Below are 17923 nucleotides of genomic sequence, written 5' to 3' on the forward strand. Positions count from 1 at the left end.
AGTGTTAGGGGACCTCTTACAGGGTGTCCGAATAGGAGTTTAAAGGGGATGAAGCCCACTCCTTTCTGGGGTACCTCCCTGTAAGCAAAAAGGAGGCAAGGTAACAGGACATCCCATCTCCTCCTGAGTTTTTCAGGGAATCCCATTATCATTCCTTTGAGAGTTTTATTAAACCTCTCTACCAGTCCATTTGTTTGTGGATGATAAGGTGTGGTGAATTTGTATGTTACACCACATTCCTTCCACATGGCCTTCAAGTATGCAGACATAAAGTTGCTACCCCTGTCTGATACCACCTCTTTTGGTAAACCCACCCTGGATAATATTCCCAGGAGGGCCTTTGCCACTGCAGGTGCTGTAGTGGTCCTTAGAGGAATTGCTTCAGGATATCTTGTGGCATGGTCCACTACCACCAAGATAAACCTATTGCCTGAAGCAGTAGGAGGGTCAAGGGGGCCAACTATGTCAAACCCTACCCTTTCAAAGGGAACCCCAGCCACAGGCAGTGGAATAAGGGGAGCCTTTGGGGTGCCACCAGTCTTGCCACTGGCTTGACAGGTGACACAGGACTTACAAAAATCTTTTGTGTCCTCTGACATCCTAGGCCAATGAAACAGGGGGGCAAGCCTTTCCCATGTTTTAATTTGCCCTTGATGTCCAGCCAAGGGAATGTTGTGTGCCAGAGCTAGGAGGAACTCTCTGTATTGCAGAAGAATGACCAATCTTCTGGCTGCTCCAGGTTTTGGATCCCTTGCCTCTGTATACAAGAGGTTGTCCTCCCAGTAAACTCTATGTGAGTCACTGACATCCCCATTTTGCTGTTTGACAGCTTGCTGTCTTAGACCCTCTAATGTGGGACAGGATTGCTGTGCCACACTCAGCTCCTTCCTGGCAGGCCACCCTCCACCCAAAAGCTCAGCAGTGTCTGCTTCCAGCTCCTCTGGTGAAGGTTCTGCACAGGGGGAGAATTCTTCTTCCTCAGAAGTTGAATCATCTGTAGAGGGAGGGATAGTGGGTAGGGATTTACCCTTACTAACCCTAGCTTAAGGGAGCACTTGGTCCATTGTTCCAGGATCCAAGTCACCCTGTCCTTTTTGCTTTTTGGCCTGAGCCCTTGTTATAGCAAAAATATGCCCAGGAATGCCCAGCATTGCTGCATGAGCCTCCAACTCCACTTCTGCCCAAGCTGATGTCTCTAAATTGTTCCCTAGTAGACAGTCTACAGGTAAATCTGAGGCAACCACAACTTTCTTTGGACCAGTAACCCCCCCAGTTGAGATTTACAACAGCCATGGGGTGGCTAAGAGTGTTGTTATGAGCATCAGTCACTTGGTACTGGTGACCAAGTAGGTGTTGTTCAGGGTGTACCAGTTTCTCTATTACCATGGTAACACTGGCACCTGTGTCCCTGTAGGCCTGAACCTCAACACCATTGATTAGGGGAAGTTGCTTGTACTTATCCATATTAAGGGGACAAGCAACCAAAATCTATGGCACCTTCAGAGACTAACACAGCCTCTGCGGTCTCCCTAACAAGACCAACCCCAACTAAATTACCAAAAGTGAGCCCAGCTACTCCCTTGGATTGGCTATTAGTAGGTTTGCTCCCACCACCACTGCTATTACTAGGGGCACTAGGTGTAGCAGTAGGGGTTGTGGTAGTGGGAGGCTTGGTGCTTTTCTTTGGACAACTGGCATCACTTGTCCAATGGCCTTTTACTTTACCTAAATAGCACCATGGTTTCTTTACTTGATTAGAAGAGGATTTGGACCCACCACCCCCACCAAAGTGTTTTTGTGGGCCTGATGAAGACTCATTTTTAGATTTGTCCCCACCCTTGTCTGAAGACTTACCATCCTTCTTCGTGCCATCCTTGTCACCCCCTGTATGAACTTTTCTGTTCACTCTTGTTCTGACCCATTTGTCTGCCCTCTTTCCCAATTCTTGGGGAGAGGTCAGATCTGAGTCCACTAGATATTGGTGTAACAAATCAGACACACAGTTATTCAGAATATGCTTTCTCATGATCAGATTATACAGGCTTTCATAGTGAGAAACTTTACTGCCATGTAACCACCCCTCCAAGGCCTTCACTGAATAGTCAACAAAGTCTACCCAGTCTTGTGAGGACTCTTTTCAGGTTTCTCTGAACTTAATCCTGTATTGATCAGTGGTTAAGCCAAATCCATCCAAGAGTGCATTCTTCAAAACTGTAAAATTATTGGCATCACTTTCTTTAACAGTAAGGAGCCTATCCCTACCCTTTCCACTGAAAGATAGCCATAGGATAGCAGCCCGCTGCCTTTGAGGGACCCCCTGTACAACACAGGCCCTCTCAAGTGCAGCAAACCACTTGTTAATGTCACCCCCCTCCTTGTAAGGGGGAACTATCTTATGCAGATTCCTAGAATCATGTTCTTTCACAGGATTACTATCTGGAATACTGCTGCTGCCACCATGGGGTCCAAACCCCAACCTCTGTCTTTCTTTTTCTAAGTCTAAAGATTCCCTGTCTAGAGCCAGCTGTTGCTGTTTAAGCTTAAGCATGGACTCTTCCACTCTCAATCTATTGAGCTCCCTTTCTAACATTCTGTCATCAGGGTGGGTGGGTTGGGCATGCTTTGACACAGAAGAATGATGTGAATGAACAGAGGGTGAAATGTCCCTAACAGTTGGCACTCTAACAACCTGGCCTGCAGGAAGACCATCCCTATTGTGATACGAGCTCACATTAGTACCAGTTATGCTAGGTGGTCTGCTAAGGGGCAGATTGGGTAGGTTACCATCTAACACTTTTACTATGAGTACCCCAGAGTCAGAATGTGAGCCATCTCCTAACTTCTCAACAGATGTGCCAGTTAAGGCCTTATCATTTTCAATGAGCATGTTATTTAACAGTTCTCTAGAGGGATTCTTCCCTACACCTACACCTCTATCAATGCAGAGACTCCTCAAACCTTTCCAGCTAAGGTGGTCATAAGCTGTGCTGGCCAGATCAAGAGTAGGACCTGTACCAGACATGATAGACAAGGGTTTAGGGACAGAAAAAAGAAAGAAAAAGTTTCAGGACTTTTTAAGGAAACAGAAAAAAAACGTTTTCAACTTTTTAGAAACTTTTTGAAAGTTTAGAGGTACTTTTCAGCACTTAGCAAATAGAGTAAGAGAAGAAAAGCAAAACGTTTTGGTTAGGTGTACATACACTGAACTTGTTTTGTATATTATTCTCTTATGAAAAGTACACCATGACAAAGTGGTAAGTAGTTGCAAGTACTTATCCCACCGCTGCACGACCAATGTAGGAGGCTGGCCTGGCTTGTAGTGGGTACCTAGCAAGTCAGGGAGCCCTCCCAGAAGCAGACAGCACCCGCAGAAGTGCCGGAACAGGCACTACGAAGAGGAGTGAACCGGAGCTCACCCGAAGACACAAAACGATGCCGGAGGACAACTCAGGAGGTTGTGCACTGCAGGTTAGAGTGTTGGGGACCGAGGCTTGGCTGTGCACGAAGGAAATCCTGACAGAGTGCACAGGAGCCGGAGCAGCTGCAAATCACGCGGTACCCAGCAATGCAGTCTAGAGTGGGGAGGCAAGGACTTACCTCCACCAAACTTGGACTGAAGAGTCACTGGATTGTGGGAGTCACTTGGACAGAGTTGCTGAGTTCCAGGGACCACGCTCGTCGTGCTGAGAGGGGACCCAGAGGACCGGTGATGCAGTCTTTTGTTGCCTGCGGTTGTAGGGGGAAGATTCCGTCGACCCACAGGAGATTTCTTCAGAGCTCCAAGTGCAGAGAGGAGGCAGGCTACCTCCAGAGCATGCACCACCAGGAAACATTCGAGACGGCGGCAGGATCAGCGATACAAGGTTGCAGTTGTCGTCTTTGCTACTTTGTTGCAGTTTTGCAGGCGTCCTGAGCAGTCAGCGGTCGATCCTTTGGCAGAAGGTGAAGAGAGAAATGCAGAGGAACTCTGATGAGCTCTTGCATTCGTTATCTAAAGAATTCCCCAAAGCAGAGACCCTAAATAGCCAGAAAAGGAGGTTTGGCTACCTAGGAAGGAGGATAGGCTAGCAACACAGATAAGAGCCTATCAGGAGGAGTCTCTGACGTCACCTGCTGGCACTGGCCACTCAGAGCAGTCCAGTGTGCCAGCAGCACCTCTGTTTCCAAGATGGCAGAGGTCTTGAGCACACTGGAGGAGCTCTGGGCACCTCCCCTGGGAGGTGCAGGTCAGGGGAGTGGTAACTCCCCTTTCCTTTGTCCAGTTGCGTGCCAGAGCAGGGCTGGGGGATCCCTGAACCGGTGTAGACTGGCTTATGCAGAGATGGGCACCATCTGTGCCCATCAAAGCATTTCCAGAGGCTGGGGGAGGCTACTCCTCCCCAGCCTTGACACCTTTTTCCAAAGGGAGAGGGTATAACACCCTCTCTCGGAGGAAGTCCTTTGTTCTGCCTTCCTGGGCCAAGCCTGGCTGGACCCCAGGAGGGCAGAAACCTGTCTGAGGGGTTGGCAGCAGCTGCAGTGAAACCCCGGGAAAGCTAGTTTGGCAGTACCCGGGTCTGTGCTAGAGACTCGGGGGGTCATGGAATTGTCTCCCCAATGCCAGAATGGCATTGGGGTGACAATTCCATGATCTTAGACATGTTACATAGCCATGTTCGGAGTTACCATTGTGACGCTGTACATAGGTAGTGACCTAAGTCCAGGGCACGCGTGTAATGGTGTCCCCGCACTCACAAAGTCCGGGGAATTTGCCCTGAACGATGTGGGGACACCTTGGCTAGTGCCAGGGTGCCCACACACTAAGTAACTTAGCACCCAACCTTTACCAGGTAAAGGTTAGACATATAGGTGACTTATAAGTTACTTAAGTGCAGTGGTAAATGGCTGTGAAATAACGTGGACGTTATTTCACTCAGGCTGCAGTAGCAGGCCTGTGTAAGAATTGTCAGAGCTCCCTATGGGTGGCAAAAGAAATGCTGCAGCCCATAGGGATCTCCTGGAACCCCAATACCCTGGGTACCTCAGTACCATATACTAGGGAATTATAAGGGTGTTCCAGTATGCCAATGTGAATTGGTGAAATTGGTCACTAGCCTGTTAGTGACAATTTAGAAAGCAGAGAGAGCATAACCACTGAGGTTCTGGTTAGCAGAGCCTCAGTGAGACAGTTAGTCATCACACAGGGAACACATACAGGGCACACTTATGAGCACTGGGGCCCTGGCTGGCAGGGTCCCAGTGACACATACACTAAAACAACATATATACAGTGAAATATGGGGGTAACATGCCAGGCAAGATGGTACTTTCCTACAAACACACAGGGGGAAATCAGAATGTCTTAGAGGGAACTGAGTCCATGTGCATCAAAGGGTATTGTCTTTATATTGACAAACCGGGGCCCCAAGATTATACCCCAGCCACCCGGGGGCCTTGACTCCTGAGAAGACTGATAGAGACGGACCCAGTGTCTTGAAGAGTACACAGCAATTCTCTCAGTACAGATTAACCTAGGAGCAAGGGGTCTAATACACAGTCTGGTATGGGGGAGGTTGCCCAACACCCGTGTGTGGATACTGAGGGCTCGGATGCACCTTCTACCTCAGTTCATTTACATCTGGATAAGATCCAGGCCGCCATAGCAGACACCAAGGACACCCTCCAACAAGACATCAGTATGGTGTTGATGGGCCTTGGTCTCCTGCAGGCTGAAGATAGGAAGGTGGTGGACCAGGTTAAGGAAGTAGAAACTACAGTAGATGAGCTGCAAGCAGACCACGAAACACTATCCAGACGGCTAGATGTCATGTTTGAAAAAGTACACATTTCAGAAAGTAGAGCAGAGGATGCAGAGGGTCACAACAGCCCAAACAACATCCCAGTGGCTGTGTCAAGAGTTCCACTTGCCAGGTGTCCCAAAGCTGCAGGAGCGAAGATGGCCCAACCCCTCTCCCACAGAGCAAGCCCCAACACACAACTAAAAAATATTGCGGGTGACAGCTCTCAGGGAGAGAGGAGGTAGTCACTGGACACCACCGGACGGAGTGAAATCATCATTGAGTTTCCACTGATTCTTATCTGGTACAGTACTCCAGGGCAGAGTGTCTACAGGAACATAAAGACACCCACTAGTACACTTTTTATGCCCCTTACCGCAGCGATGCTTAAAACAAGAATGTCTTGTGCCAAACCCATTTAAGTGTACTTACCAAATAGAACCCACGCTATCATAAAGTAGGGAGACGTGTTATAAGCACTCACCAAAATCACAAAGGGACAAGTTGAAATCACTTATCCAACAAAAGATCCAGCCTACCAGAGTATAATGGTAGAAACAGATTCCACTCACACAAACAATCCAAGAAGAGTGGAGTCACATCCAAAATAGGATAGTCACAAAATGCAATTAAAGTCTTCCATTCATCAGTGCACTGACCTTTCAAAAGGATTGATCCACAAATCCAGCAAAGAAAATACTCTGGGGGGAACGAAAAAGGAACCCAAGCAGGACTCACTGAGTCGAGAAACACCATAGAAAAGAGGGTGTTACGCTGTTGGAGAAAAAAAAACAGCTTGAATATGTTGTCAAGAGGTTAAGGCTGAAGGTAAAGGAAACAAGGCATTCAACCCACAGGGATTGCATAGGGAAAGCAGGAGACATAAGAGTGTGGCTGCGGTGTAGAAGAGGCAGTGGGAAATCCACTCCATTGCTGAACTGGAGACAGAGAGAAGCAACATAGAAAAGGAAATGCTGGCATCCAATTAGAAGCAAGTCCAAGCAAAGGGGCGGGAACCAGGAAATCAGGAGACTTGAAGCCAAACACTGTTACTAGGATTGGAGTGGCTTAAACACTCCGCTGCCACCTGTTTTTAGGAAGCCAAACCCCCCAAAACATGCAACTTCCCTGAGTCAAATGCTGGAAAATGGTGTGCCAGTGATCTGGACCAGGGACACCCAGGTACAATGTATAAAATAAAAGTAAAAATGTGACTCCTGCCATGTAAATATTTTAGCTACTACCCGATGCCTCCAGGCACTAATGAATCTCTTACGCTGCTCAGGGCATGGGGCGTAACAGTTTAGGCTGACTGAAGGCATGGAGGGGGATGACATGGTGGCGTACCTAGAAAGTTGCATAAAGAATGAAGTAGCCTTGAATAAAGGTACCCCTTCTTTGTTTTAGAACGTGCTCATAGAGTGCCAGCTCACCCGTAGGTGCCCAGTCGCCCACCCCGCCCTGTGATGGTGAAACTGCTGCATTACAAAGACAGAGATGTAATCCTACAGACAGCACTCACAGAGGGCCCCTTTTAGTGGCAACAGTAAGGTCTTGATGTTCCCTGATTTTACAGCAGCAGTGAAAGCCAAACAAGCCTCCTTACTGCAATTAAAGAAGGCCTACAGTACTCTCTGATGTACCCTGCTAAAGTTAGAGTCATATTGGATGGCTCTACTCTCTTCTGTGAAGACCCAGCCATGGTGTGGTACTGGCTGGAAGCATACAAAGCAGGGACCACCTTGCAAGACCAGGGTAGAGGAGTGCCTTGTCGGAGGCCCCAGAACTGAGCACAGAAAGACCAAGCCAGCGGATCATTGAAGAATCCTTCCCTCTCACAAACTGAACAGGAACAATCAGCTGCTCTCCATTCGGTGGCGGATATAGTGGCAACACAAGAGCCAGATTCGGACTCTGGTTCACCCTCAGACTGACAATCAATGGGTTCTGAGTTGGGGGAATCCCTGATGGATGTGGTCCCTCTACCACTGGTGACCCCAAGATCAGTGGATTAACTGATCTGATAGACTGAGTTGCTTACTGAACGTCTGCTTGCTAATATCACTCTGATGATGATGCCTTAGTTGTTGTGGGGTGGAGGTTGAGGGGAGAGTGGTGCACTCTGAGGAGTCACAATTAAAAATGTCTTTACAGTTCACAGGGAGACCATGGGCCAGAAGAAATGGCTTTGTTGAGTGGATATTCCTCAGGTAGCAAATTAATAGGGGGCCGGTGCAGACATGGCCAAAATTATGCTGTTGCTCCATGACATCCCCTTGTAGGTTGACCCCCGCCAGCAAACTGGAGGAGGCATTCTCTTGCCTAAGTATTGGGTGTGGGAGTTTATTGTTGGGGTTCCAATGATTTGTCTTGGAGGTTGCGGTGTCTATGGCTGGAGGGCGAGGGTGCCCCGAGGGGTGCTGGATGGGCACAGGGAGGAGATGCTTATTATCTGATTACATACAGTTCCAGTTCCTGACTTGGAACATAAGGGGGATAGGCTTGGCAACTAAACAACGTAACATACGTAACATACCTATGGTGCAGGGGGATACAAGTGGCTATGTTGCAAGAGACTCACATCACCAGCGGAGAGGTAGAGCGCTTGCGTCGCCGATGGTGAGGTCAACTATATGCGACCTCCTACTCTGCCTTTGCACATGGATATGGGTGAGAGCTGGAGTCCCATTTGACCTTATACACTCCAGTATTGATAAGGAGGGCAATTATGTTTTCCTTAAGGGAAGGCTGTTGAGAAGAGACCTCACCCTTGGGAGGGTCTATATGCTCCTAACCAGGAACAACTGATCTTCTTCCATTACTTCTCAGCCCCGATGGCACCATTGATCACTACTGACCTTTTGCTTGGGAATGATTTTAATTGCATGACAGGTCTCCTACTTGACCATTCCATCCCACCGCTATGAGGATCACTGGCTCATATGACAGCACAGGGCTTTAGAGACTGGTTGACCAAAAGGGGACTTTCTGACGTTTGGAAGACACAGCATTGGGGAACTAGAGAGTATTCTTACTACTCACACATTGATCAACTCCATTCCAGAATAGACACGTGTCTGTTCCCACAGCCTTAGCCTGTATGTTACCAACAGTGAGTACTTGGGGCAAACCCTATCAGACTATAGCCCACTATTGTTAGGGTTTGGGCCATTCAGGGACTGCCTGGAAACTCCTCAATCGCGGTTTAAACCGGCAAACCTTGAGGATGCCTGCTTCAGGGACTCTTTGGGGGAGGCTATAGCCGGAAATTTCGAACGCAACCTGGGCTTTGCAACCTCCAGTTTAGCTGAGTGGGAAGCTTTCAAAGTTGTGGGCTGTGGCCATTGTAAATGCCACTTGACTGGGATTCAAAGAGAATTGAATGAAGAACTCCAAACCCTAGATGGTAAACTGTATGAACTGAAAAATGTGCTGGGGACAATGGTGGCGATGAGTGCCCAACTCAGGGATGATCGGGAACAGTATAACACCATCCTAGAAAGGCTGCATTGTCACTACTATAAACAATATATTGCCAGGGCCCACGAGGAGTAAGGATGACCAAGAAGGTTAGTGGCATGGTGTAGGAAGTTGAGTCTGTATGTACTATTTCAAAGTAAGAAATAGCATGCACAGAGTCCAAGGGTTCCCCCTAGAGGTAAGATACTGGCAAGAAGAGATAATTCTAATGCTCTATTTTGTGGTAGCGTGGTCGAGCAGTAGGCTTATCAGAGGGTAGTGTTAAGCATTTGTTGTACACACACAGGCAATAAATGAGGAACACACACTCAAAGACAATTCCAGGCCAATAGGTTTTTATATAGAAAAATGTATTTTCTTAGTTTATTTTAAGAACCACTGGTTCAAGATTTACAAACAATACTTTAAATGAAAGGTATTTCACTCAGGTATCTTAGGAACTTTGAATCATCACAATAGCATGTACAGTTTTGGCAAAACTGGCAATAAGCTATTTTAAAATTGGACACTGCAGACCAGGGGGCGTTTGTAGGGCACCAGGGGGGACACAAGTCAGCACAAAAAGTACACCCTCAGTGGCACAGGGGCGGCCGGGTGCAGAGTGCAAACAGGCTTCGGGTTTGCAATAGGTTTCAATGGGAGACCCAGGGGTCTCTTCAGTGATGCAGGCAGGCAAGGGGGGGGCTCCTTGAGGTAGCCACAACCTGGGCAAGGGAGAGGGCCACCTGGGAGTCACTCCTGCACTGGAGGTCGGATCCTTCAGGTCATGGGGGCTGCAGGTGCAGTGTGTTTCCCAGGCGTCAGGTTCTTTGAAGCAGGCAGTCGCGGTCAGGGGGAGCCTCTGGATTCCCTCTGCAGGCGTCGCTAATCCTATTAGGGGAATCCTTCATCTGCAAGATGAAGGATTTCTAAAAGTCACCTCAGCTGAGGACACCTTAGGGGTTGTCCTGACTGGCCAATGATTCCTCCTTGTTTTTCTCATTATCTCTTCCGGCCTTGCCGCCAAAAGTGGGGCCGTGGCCGGAGGGGGCGGGCATCTCCACTAGCTGGGATGCCCTATGGCGCTGTAACAAAGGGGATGAGCCTTTGAGGCTCACCGCCAGGTGTTACAGTTCCTGCAGGGGGAGATGAGAAGCACCTCCACCCAGTACAGGCTTTGTTACTAGCCACAGAGTGACAAAGGCACTCTCCCCATGTGGCCAGCAACATGTCTGGTTTGCGGCAGGCTGGCACCTAGTTAGCCCACACTGGAAGTCGGTATGTTTTCAGGGGGCATCCCTAAGATGCCCTCTAGGTGTATTTCACAATACAATGTACACTGGCATCAGTGTGCATTTATTGTGCTGAGAAGTTTGATACCAAACTTCCCAGTTTTCAGTGTAGCCATTATGGTGCTGTGGAGTTCGTGTTTGACAGACTCCGAGACCATATACTCTTATGGCTACCCTGCACTTACAATGTCTAAGGTTTTGCTTAGACAATGTAGGGGCATAGTGCTCATGCACCTATGCCCTCACCTATGGTATAGTGCACCCTGCCTTAGGGCTGTAAGGCCTGCTAGAGAGGTGACTTATCTATGCCATAGGCAGTGTGAGGTTGGCATGGCACCCTGAGGGGAGTGCCATGTCGACTTAGTCATTTTCTCCCCACCAGCACACACAAGCTGGCAAGCAGTGTGTCTGTGCTGAGTGAGGGGTCCCCAGGGTGGCATAAGATATGTTGCAGCCCTTAGAGACCTTCCCTGTCATCAGAGCCCTTGGTACCAGGGGTACCAGTTACAAGGGACTTACCTGGATTCCAGGGTGTGTCAATTGTGGAGGCAAAGGTACAGGTTAGGGAAAGAACACTGGTGCTGGGGCCTGGTTAGCAGGCCTCAGCACACTTTCAAATCATAACTTGGCATCAGCAAAGGCAAAAAGTCAGGGGGTAGCTATGCCTAGGAGGCATTTCCTTACACATGGCTTATTAAATCAGAGACACAAGGGGCACCTACCGTGCATCCTCAGGCTGGTGACGGTTCACTACTGTTCTCTCCCAAAGCCATTACTGCAGTGTTTAGAGATTATTATGAAAATGTGTACAATCATCCACTGGAACTCCCTCCGAGACACAGGGCAAAAGCTTGGATGGACCGGTCACAGCCTAGGAGATTCAAGCAGCCATAAGAGAAATGGCTGCAATGAAGACTCTGAGCCCAGATGGGCTCCCTGAAAAATGTTATTATGACTTTGTGGGAACCCTAGCCCTGAAACTGGAAATGCTATATGCCGAAACAGGGAGCCTTACCGCATTCCACCAGGGATACACTGGTTAACCCACTTCCCAAGACTGTGATTCGAGGTGCGCTGGTTACGGTGTTTCACCCATTGTCCATGCTCAACATGGACTTCAAAATCCTCAGTAAAGTCCTGGCCCTCCCTCTACTCCCTCACATGGCAGCATTGATTCATGAAGACCAAAATGGCTTCATTCCGGCTCGCAGTACCTCCCTCAATCTGCATAGGCTATATTTGGTTTTATATTATCCAGAGGCACAGGCAACAAAGGGTGCACTATTGATGTTGGTGGACTTTGAGAAGGCCAGTGAGGTGGGACTTATTGGTGGAAACTTTTAGAAGAATGGGAATGGGAGAGGGCTGGATCTCTTGGGTTAACCTACCTTATATGGCACCAACTGCCCGAGTCAAGACTGGCATTAACACCTCATCACAATCTAAAGTTCACAGAGGCACTTGGCAGAGATACCCATTGTATCCCCTCCATTTTAAATTGGCTATTGAACCTCTGGCTGAGCTGTTACGGAAGGAGGGAGCAGGATATGGGATAGTGGTGGAGAGCAGGGAACATATCATTTCCTGATATGCTCATGATATTTTATCTGAGTACTTACTTAGCCGAGGGCTTGGTGGGTCCCTCAAGGGCACTACGATTATTGAAGAAAATGAGGGCGCTTTAGGGCCTCAGAGTCTACCAATCAAAGTCGTGGTTTAGGGCACCCAGTGGCCACCTGACATCCCTCTGGGCCTGACTTGGTCCTCTGTAACATTCAAATATCTTGCTATTCAACTGTACCATTCTCTTGTTGACTTACGGGAGGACAATTTAGGGAGGGCTCATCATTCACTTAAAACCAGTGTCCCCTTTTGGAGTTTGCTGAAGGTGCTTATTATGGCCAGGATATCAGTGACCAAAATGGCCATGCTCCCTTGATTATTTTACATCTTTACCAACCTCCCGATGGAGATACAGGTATCTTGGTTTAGACAACTAGATATTCTACTTTGGGAATTGATATTGGATGGGAGCCCCTCAGGGTGTCTTTGGAGACTCTCAGACACCCAATAGATGAGGGTGGTCTGGGCACTCCAGACTTTGAGCTATACTTTCTGGCAGCCCAGCTCCAGTGGGCTGCTCAGTGACTTGGGAGGACATGACAGCATGAATTGGGCAGGACAGACAGAAACGCAAATCAGACTGTTGGCCAAGTTAATCTGCCGAATGGTAGCCCTTACCAGGCCTGGAGTGTTAATACAGGGGGCCCTGAGGTCCTGGAAGAGACGTGTCCTGAGAACCGCAGGGTCCCCACTCTATGCCCCAGCTTTGCCTTTAATGGGTCTCGGTCATGATGACCCCATTGCCCTGTTTTTAGAAGCACAGTTGGCAGCCTGGATGGACTAAACAATAGCTGGAGATTTCTACTAGCTGGGGGTGCTGCTCCTTCTTGAAGTTCTGATAGCCCAATATGATTTACCCTCAGGACAGTTTATAATTGTATTTTGTAGTTAAAAAGTGCATTCTGTCCGTAGCATTGAAGCGCTGCCAGAGAGAGAAGTGGACGATTGTAGTACGATAGCAAAACATAGGGACAGGATTATAGGGCAAAAAGCCAGGTTTTAAGCTGTTTCTTGAATGGCAAGAAGGCTTCCAATTTTCCTATATGTAGCAGAAGAGAATTCCACAACTTGGCAGCTCCAATCGAAAAAACCTTTTTACCCCATTTAGATTTCCTACAGCGGAGGACCGTGGCCAGGTGAAGGCTGGCTGATCCTAATCGGTGGCTAGGTATATACCACCTTTAAGTGGAACAGAGATATTTGGAGCCCTTGGAGTATAAAGACTTAGAGGTGTTAAAGAGAGCTTCAAAGGAAATATACTTCCCTATGGGCAGCCAGTGTAGCTGCCTGAGGCTCTCACTACCCGATGCCACCCGAGGGAGATCCAGCACAAGGTGAGCCGCAGCATCCGGTGTGAGTTGCTGCATATGAAGGGAGCTTTGAATAATATTCAACAGTAAGGCATTGCAGTAGTCGAGTTTGGATATAACCAGCGCCAGTACAACAGAGGTCCTGAGATCCTTAGGAAGAAAGGGTACAATTTTCTGAAGGGTTTAGATCAACCAGAAACAGATTTTAATGGTTTGAATAACCTGTAAGTCAAAAGCCAAGGAGCTGTCAAACAAAATCTCTAAGTTTTTGGCAACAGGTAATGGAGGTAGCAGGGGCCCACATGACTGAGGCCACCAGCGACTACTCCATGAGGAGCTGTTTGAGCCAAAAAATACATCTTGGTTTTCTCCCCGTTAATTTTCAGCCAGTTATGCCCATTCACTTATTTACTTCATTCATGCAAATATAGAACCTATCTGCCCCCTCTTCCCAATTCCTATCTACTGGGTTAATAAGTTGAGGATCATCTGCATAGGAGATCAAACAACCAAAGGAGCAGGCCAGGTTCACCAGTGGTGCCGAATACAAGTTAAACAGTGTAGGGCTGAGGGAAGATCCCTGAGGGACACCACACGGAAGTTGAAACGGGGTGCCTCTGAAGTCCCCACAACTTATGATGGTGGATGTTCCACTCAAAAAGGAGTGCAAAATACCCAGCGCATGATATCTTACCCCTGCCTGATACAAGCAAATCATCATCAGTTGAGGGGATATGGTATTGAATGTTGCAGAGAAATCTAATAATACCAAAATAGCTCCCCAGCCTTGATCCACCAGCCGGCGGATAAAATCTGAGATGGTAATAAGGGCAGATTCGGTGTTGTTTGATTTTCAAAACCTGTGCTGTTAGGGGTCTAAGCATCCATTTTCCTGGAGAAAGTGGGCCACTTCAATGTTCAGGTGCTTTTCTAAAGTCTTAGCCAGAGTAGGCAAAAAAGAAATAGGGCAAAGATTCTTTACATCATTAGGGTCGCCCCCTGGTTTCTTTTTTAGTGGGATCACAATAGCCCCTTTCCAGGAGGGAGGGAAAACCTTAGTGTCTAACACCACCCAATAGGCCTTGATACCGGTTTTGGGGTATCACCCCTCATCATCCAGGCTAGCTTGAGCTAGTGGCACAGTGAGGAAGGGACCCATGACTGGGCATACCCACGCCACTTATGGCGACTTTAGCAACACAAAAGCATGATGGACCAAGTGCTGAAACTTTTCAAACACTCACTTCTAGTCACAAATTTGGGCTAAATCCATCGTTCTTTTGCTCACCATGCCACCCCAGTTTGTACCCAACCACATGCAAATCAGTCTTGACCCTGCTCCCCATAGGAACAGTCCAGCCCAAACTGTCAGGCCAGGTCCTCCCGGGATCAGAAACAAGCATCCTGGGACCAGTTTTGGGGTATCACTGCTCATCAGCCAGTCTACCTTGAATCCAGTGGCACAGGGAGTAAGGGAACCATGTATGGGCAGACCCTGGCCACTTAGGGTAACTTTAACAACACAAAAGGATGATGGACAGAGTGCTAAAACTTTTCAAGCACTCACCTCCAGTCGCAGACCTAGGTTAAATCCATTGTTCTTTTGTTTACCATGCCACCCCATTTTGGACCAAGCTGTATGCAAATCAATCGTGACCCTTCTCCTCATGGAGACAGTCCAGCCCGAACTGCCAGGCCAGGTCCTCCCTGAACTGGAAACAAGCATCCTGGGACCGGTTTCAGTGTATCACCCCTCATCAGTCAGGCTATCTTGAGTTCAGCTTCCCTGACTTCCGAGTTATAAAATGATTGATTTGATGGGCAAGAATGTGGAGATGCATATTGCGAACACATCTAAGTCACTAGGCCCAGTGGGAGATGATAAGTTATCTTGTTAGGGTAACCTGCACCTCTCTTTTGTTTTCTTATTTTTCAGTCCTCCTGCAAGAGAACAACACACCATCATAATGGATTTGTGATATTCTGTAAATGTGCTGTATGTATAATATGAAAATGGCATTCAAAATATGTTTAAAAAAATAAAGTTGACTTTCTTTTTTCTCTTTTTTGCAGTTTGATTGGCTGTTATACATCAAAAAAGTTACAGATACGAATATCTATCCCGAGCTTAAAGAGATCAATAATTCTGAAAATGTGATTGTTCGAGTACCTCAATATTTCAAAGACCTATTTCAAATACTTTCATCTGAGAGGAAAAAGTATGTTATTTTGCTTTCCTAACCTGTGATTTTGTGATGCTTCATTACTGTAAAAGAACAGTTGAGAATCTTAATCATCTTTTATCACTTCAGAATACCGTTCATTTTTGCTGTATAAAAGCTAGTCAGCTAGACGGAATATCAGTAGATCTTGCAGTACTGTAATAGGCTGAGTCATTGAGTTAATTACTATATGATTAAGTTAACACATAAAAAAGGTGGACATGTTAACTGAACTTTTTGTAGTATATTTACCAGTGAAAGCAGCAGAACTAGCAAACTGGTTCACCATGTAAAATTAGCTACATATAATGCTTGTTTGCATGTAGGTGTAGGAGGCTGGACTGGCTTGTAGTGAGTACCAAGGGGTACTTGCACCTTGCACCAGGCCCAGTTATCCCTTATTAGTGTATAGGGTGTCTAGCAGCTTAGGCTGATAGATAATGGTAGCTTAGCAGAGCAGCTTAGGCTGAACTAGGAGACGCGTGAAGCTACTACAGTACCACCTAGTGTCATATGCACAATATCATAAGAAAACACAATACACAGTTATACTAAAAATAAAGGTACTTTATTTTTATGACAATATGCCAAAGTATCTTAGAGTGTACCCTCAGTGAGAGGATAGGAAATATACACAAGATATATATACACAATAGCAAAAATATGCAGTATAGTCTTAGAAAACAGTGCAAACAATGTATAGTTACAATAGGATGCAATGGGGAAACATAGAGATAGGGGCAACACAAACCATATACTCCAAAAGTGGAATGCGAACCACGAATGGACCCCAAACCTATGTGACCTTGTAGAGGGTCGCTGGGACTATTAGAAAATAGTGAGAGTTAGAAAAATAACCCTCCCCAAGACCCTGAAAAGTGAGTGCAAAGTGCACTAAAGTTCCCCTAAGGACAAAGAAGTCGTGTTAGAGGAATAATGCAGGAAAGACACAAACCAGCAATGCAACCACTGTGGATTTCCAATCTAGGGTACCTGTGGAACAAGGGGACCAAGTCCAAAAGTCACAAGCAAGTCGGAGATGGGCAGATGCCCAGGAAATGCCAGCTGCGGGTGCAAAGAAGCTTCTACTGGACAGAAGAAGCTGAGGTTTCTGCAGGAACGAAAAGGGCTAGAGACTTCCCCTTTGGTGGACGGATCCCTCTCGCCTTGGAGAGTCGTGCAGAAGTGTTTTCCCGCCGAAAGGACGCCAACAAGCCTTGCTAGTCGCAAATCGTGCATTTGGCGTTTTTGGACGCTGCTGGGGCAGAGAGAGGGGACGTCGAGCAAGACAAAGAGCCCTCACTGAAGCAGGTAGCACCCGGAGAAGTGCCAGAAACAGGCACTACGAGGATGCGTGAAACGGTGCTCGCCGAAGGTGCACAAAGGAGTCCCACGTCGCCGGAGACCAACTTAGAAAGTCGTGCAATGCAGGTTAGAGTGCCGTGGACCCAGGCTTGGCTGTGCACAAAGGATTTCCGCCGGAAGTGCACAGGGGCCGGAGTAGCTGCAAAGTCGCGGTTCCCAGCAATGCAGCCCAGCAAGGTGAGGCAAGGACTTACCTCCACCAAACTTGGACTGAAGAGTCACTGGACTGTGGGGGTCACTTGGACAGTGTCGCTGGATTCGAGGGACCTCGCTCGTCGTGCTGAGAGGAGACCCAAGGGACCAGTAATGCAGCTTTTTGGTGCCTGCGGTTGCAGGGGGAAGATTCCGTCGACCCACGGGAGATTTCTTCGGAGCTTCTGGTGCAGGGAGGAGGCAGACTACCCCCACAGCATGCACAAGCAGGAAAACAGTCGAGAAGGCGGCAGGATCAGCGTTACAGAGTTGCAGTAGTCGTCTTTGCTACTATGTTGCAGGTTTGCAGGCTTCCAGCACGGTCAGCAGTCAATTCCTTATCAGAAGGTGAAGAGAGAGATGCAGAGGAACTCGGCTGAGCTCATGCATTCGTTATCTAAAGTTTCCCCAGAGGCAGAGACCCTAAATAGCCAGAAAAGAGGGTTTGGCTACCTAGGAGAGAGGATAGGCTAGCAACACCTGAAGGAGCCTATCACAAGGAGTCTCTGACGTCACCTGGTGGCACTGGCCATTCAGAGCAGTCCAGTGTGCCAGCAGCACCTCTGTTTCCAAGATGGCAGAGGTCTGGAGCACACTGGAGGAGCTCTGGACACCTCCCAGGGGAGGTGCAGGTCAGGGGAGTGGTAACTCCCCTTTCCTTTGTCCAGTTTCGCGCCAGAGCA

The 17923-nt window shown here is 47.8% G+C and overlaps 1 protein-coding gene across 1 annotated transcript in view; it reads left to right on the forward strand.

Moving 5' to 3' along the window:
* The window catches only part of PHEX (phosphate regulating endopeptidase X-linked), a 1559577-nt gene that overhangs the window by 790297 nt on the left and 751357 nt on the right, over positions 1–17923 (forward strand). Inside the window, exon 9 of the mRNA XM_069204739.1 lies at positions 15535–15680. Within this exon, the coding sequence (XP_069060840.1) occupies positions 15535–15680 (146 nt within the window). The remainder of the gene's footprint in view (positions 1–15534; positions 15681–17923) is intronic.

Source organism: Pleurodeles waltl, chromosome 8 (genome assembly GCF_031143425.1).
Source record: "Pleurodeles waltl isolate 20211129_DDA chromosome 8, aPleWal1.hap1.20221129, whole genome shotgun sequence".
In the NCBI taxonomy this organism is placed as follows: domain Eukaryota; kingdom Metazoa; phylum Chordata; class Amphibia; order Caudata; family Salamandridae; genus Pleurodeles; species Pleurodeles waltl.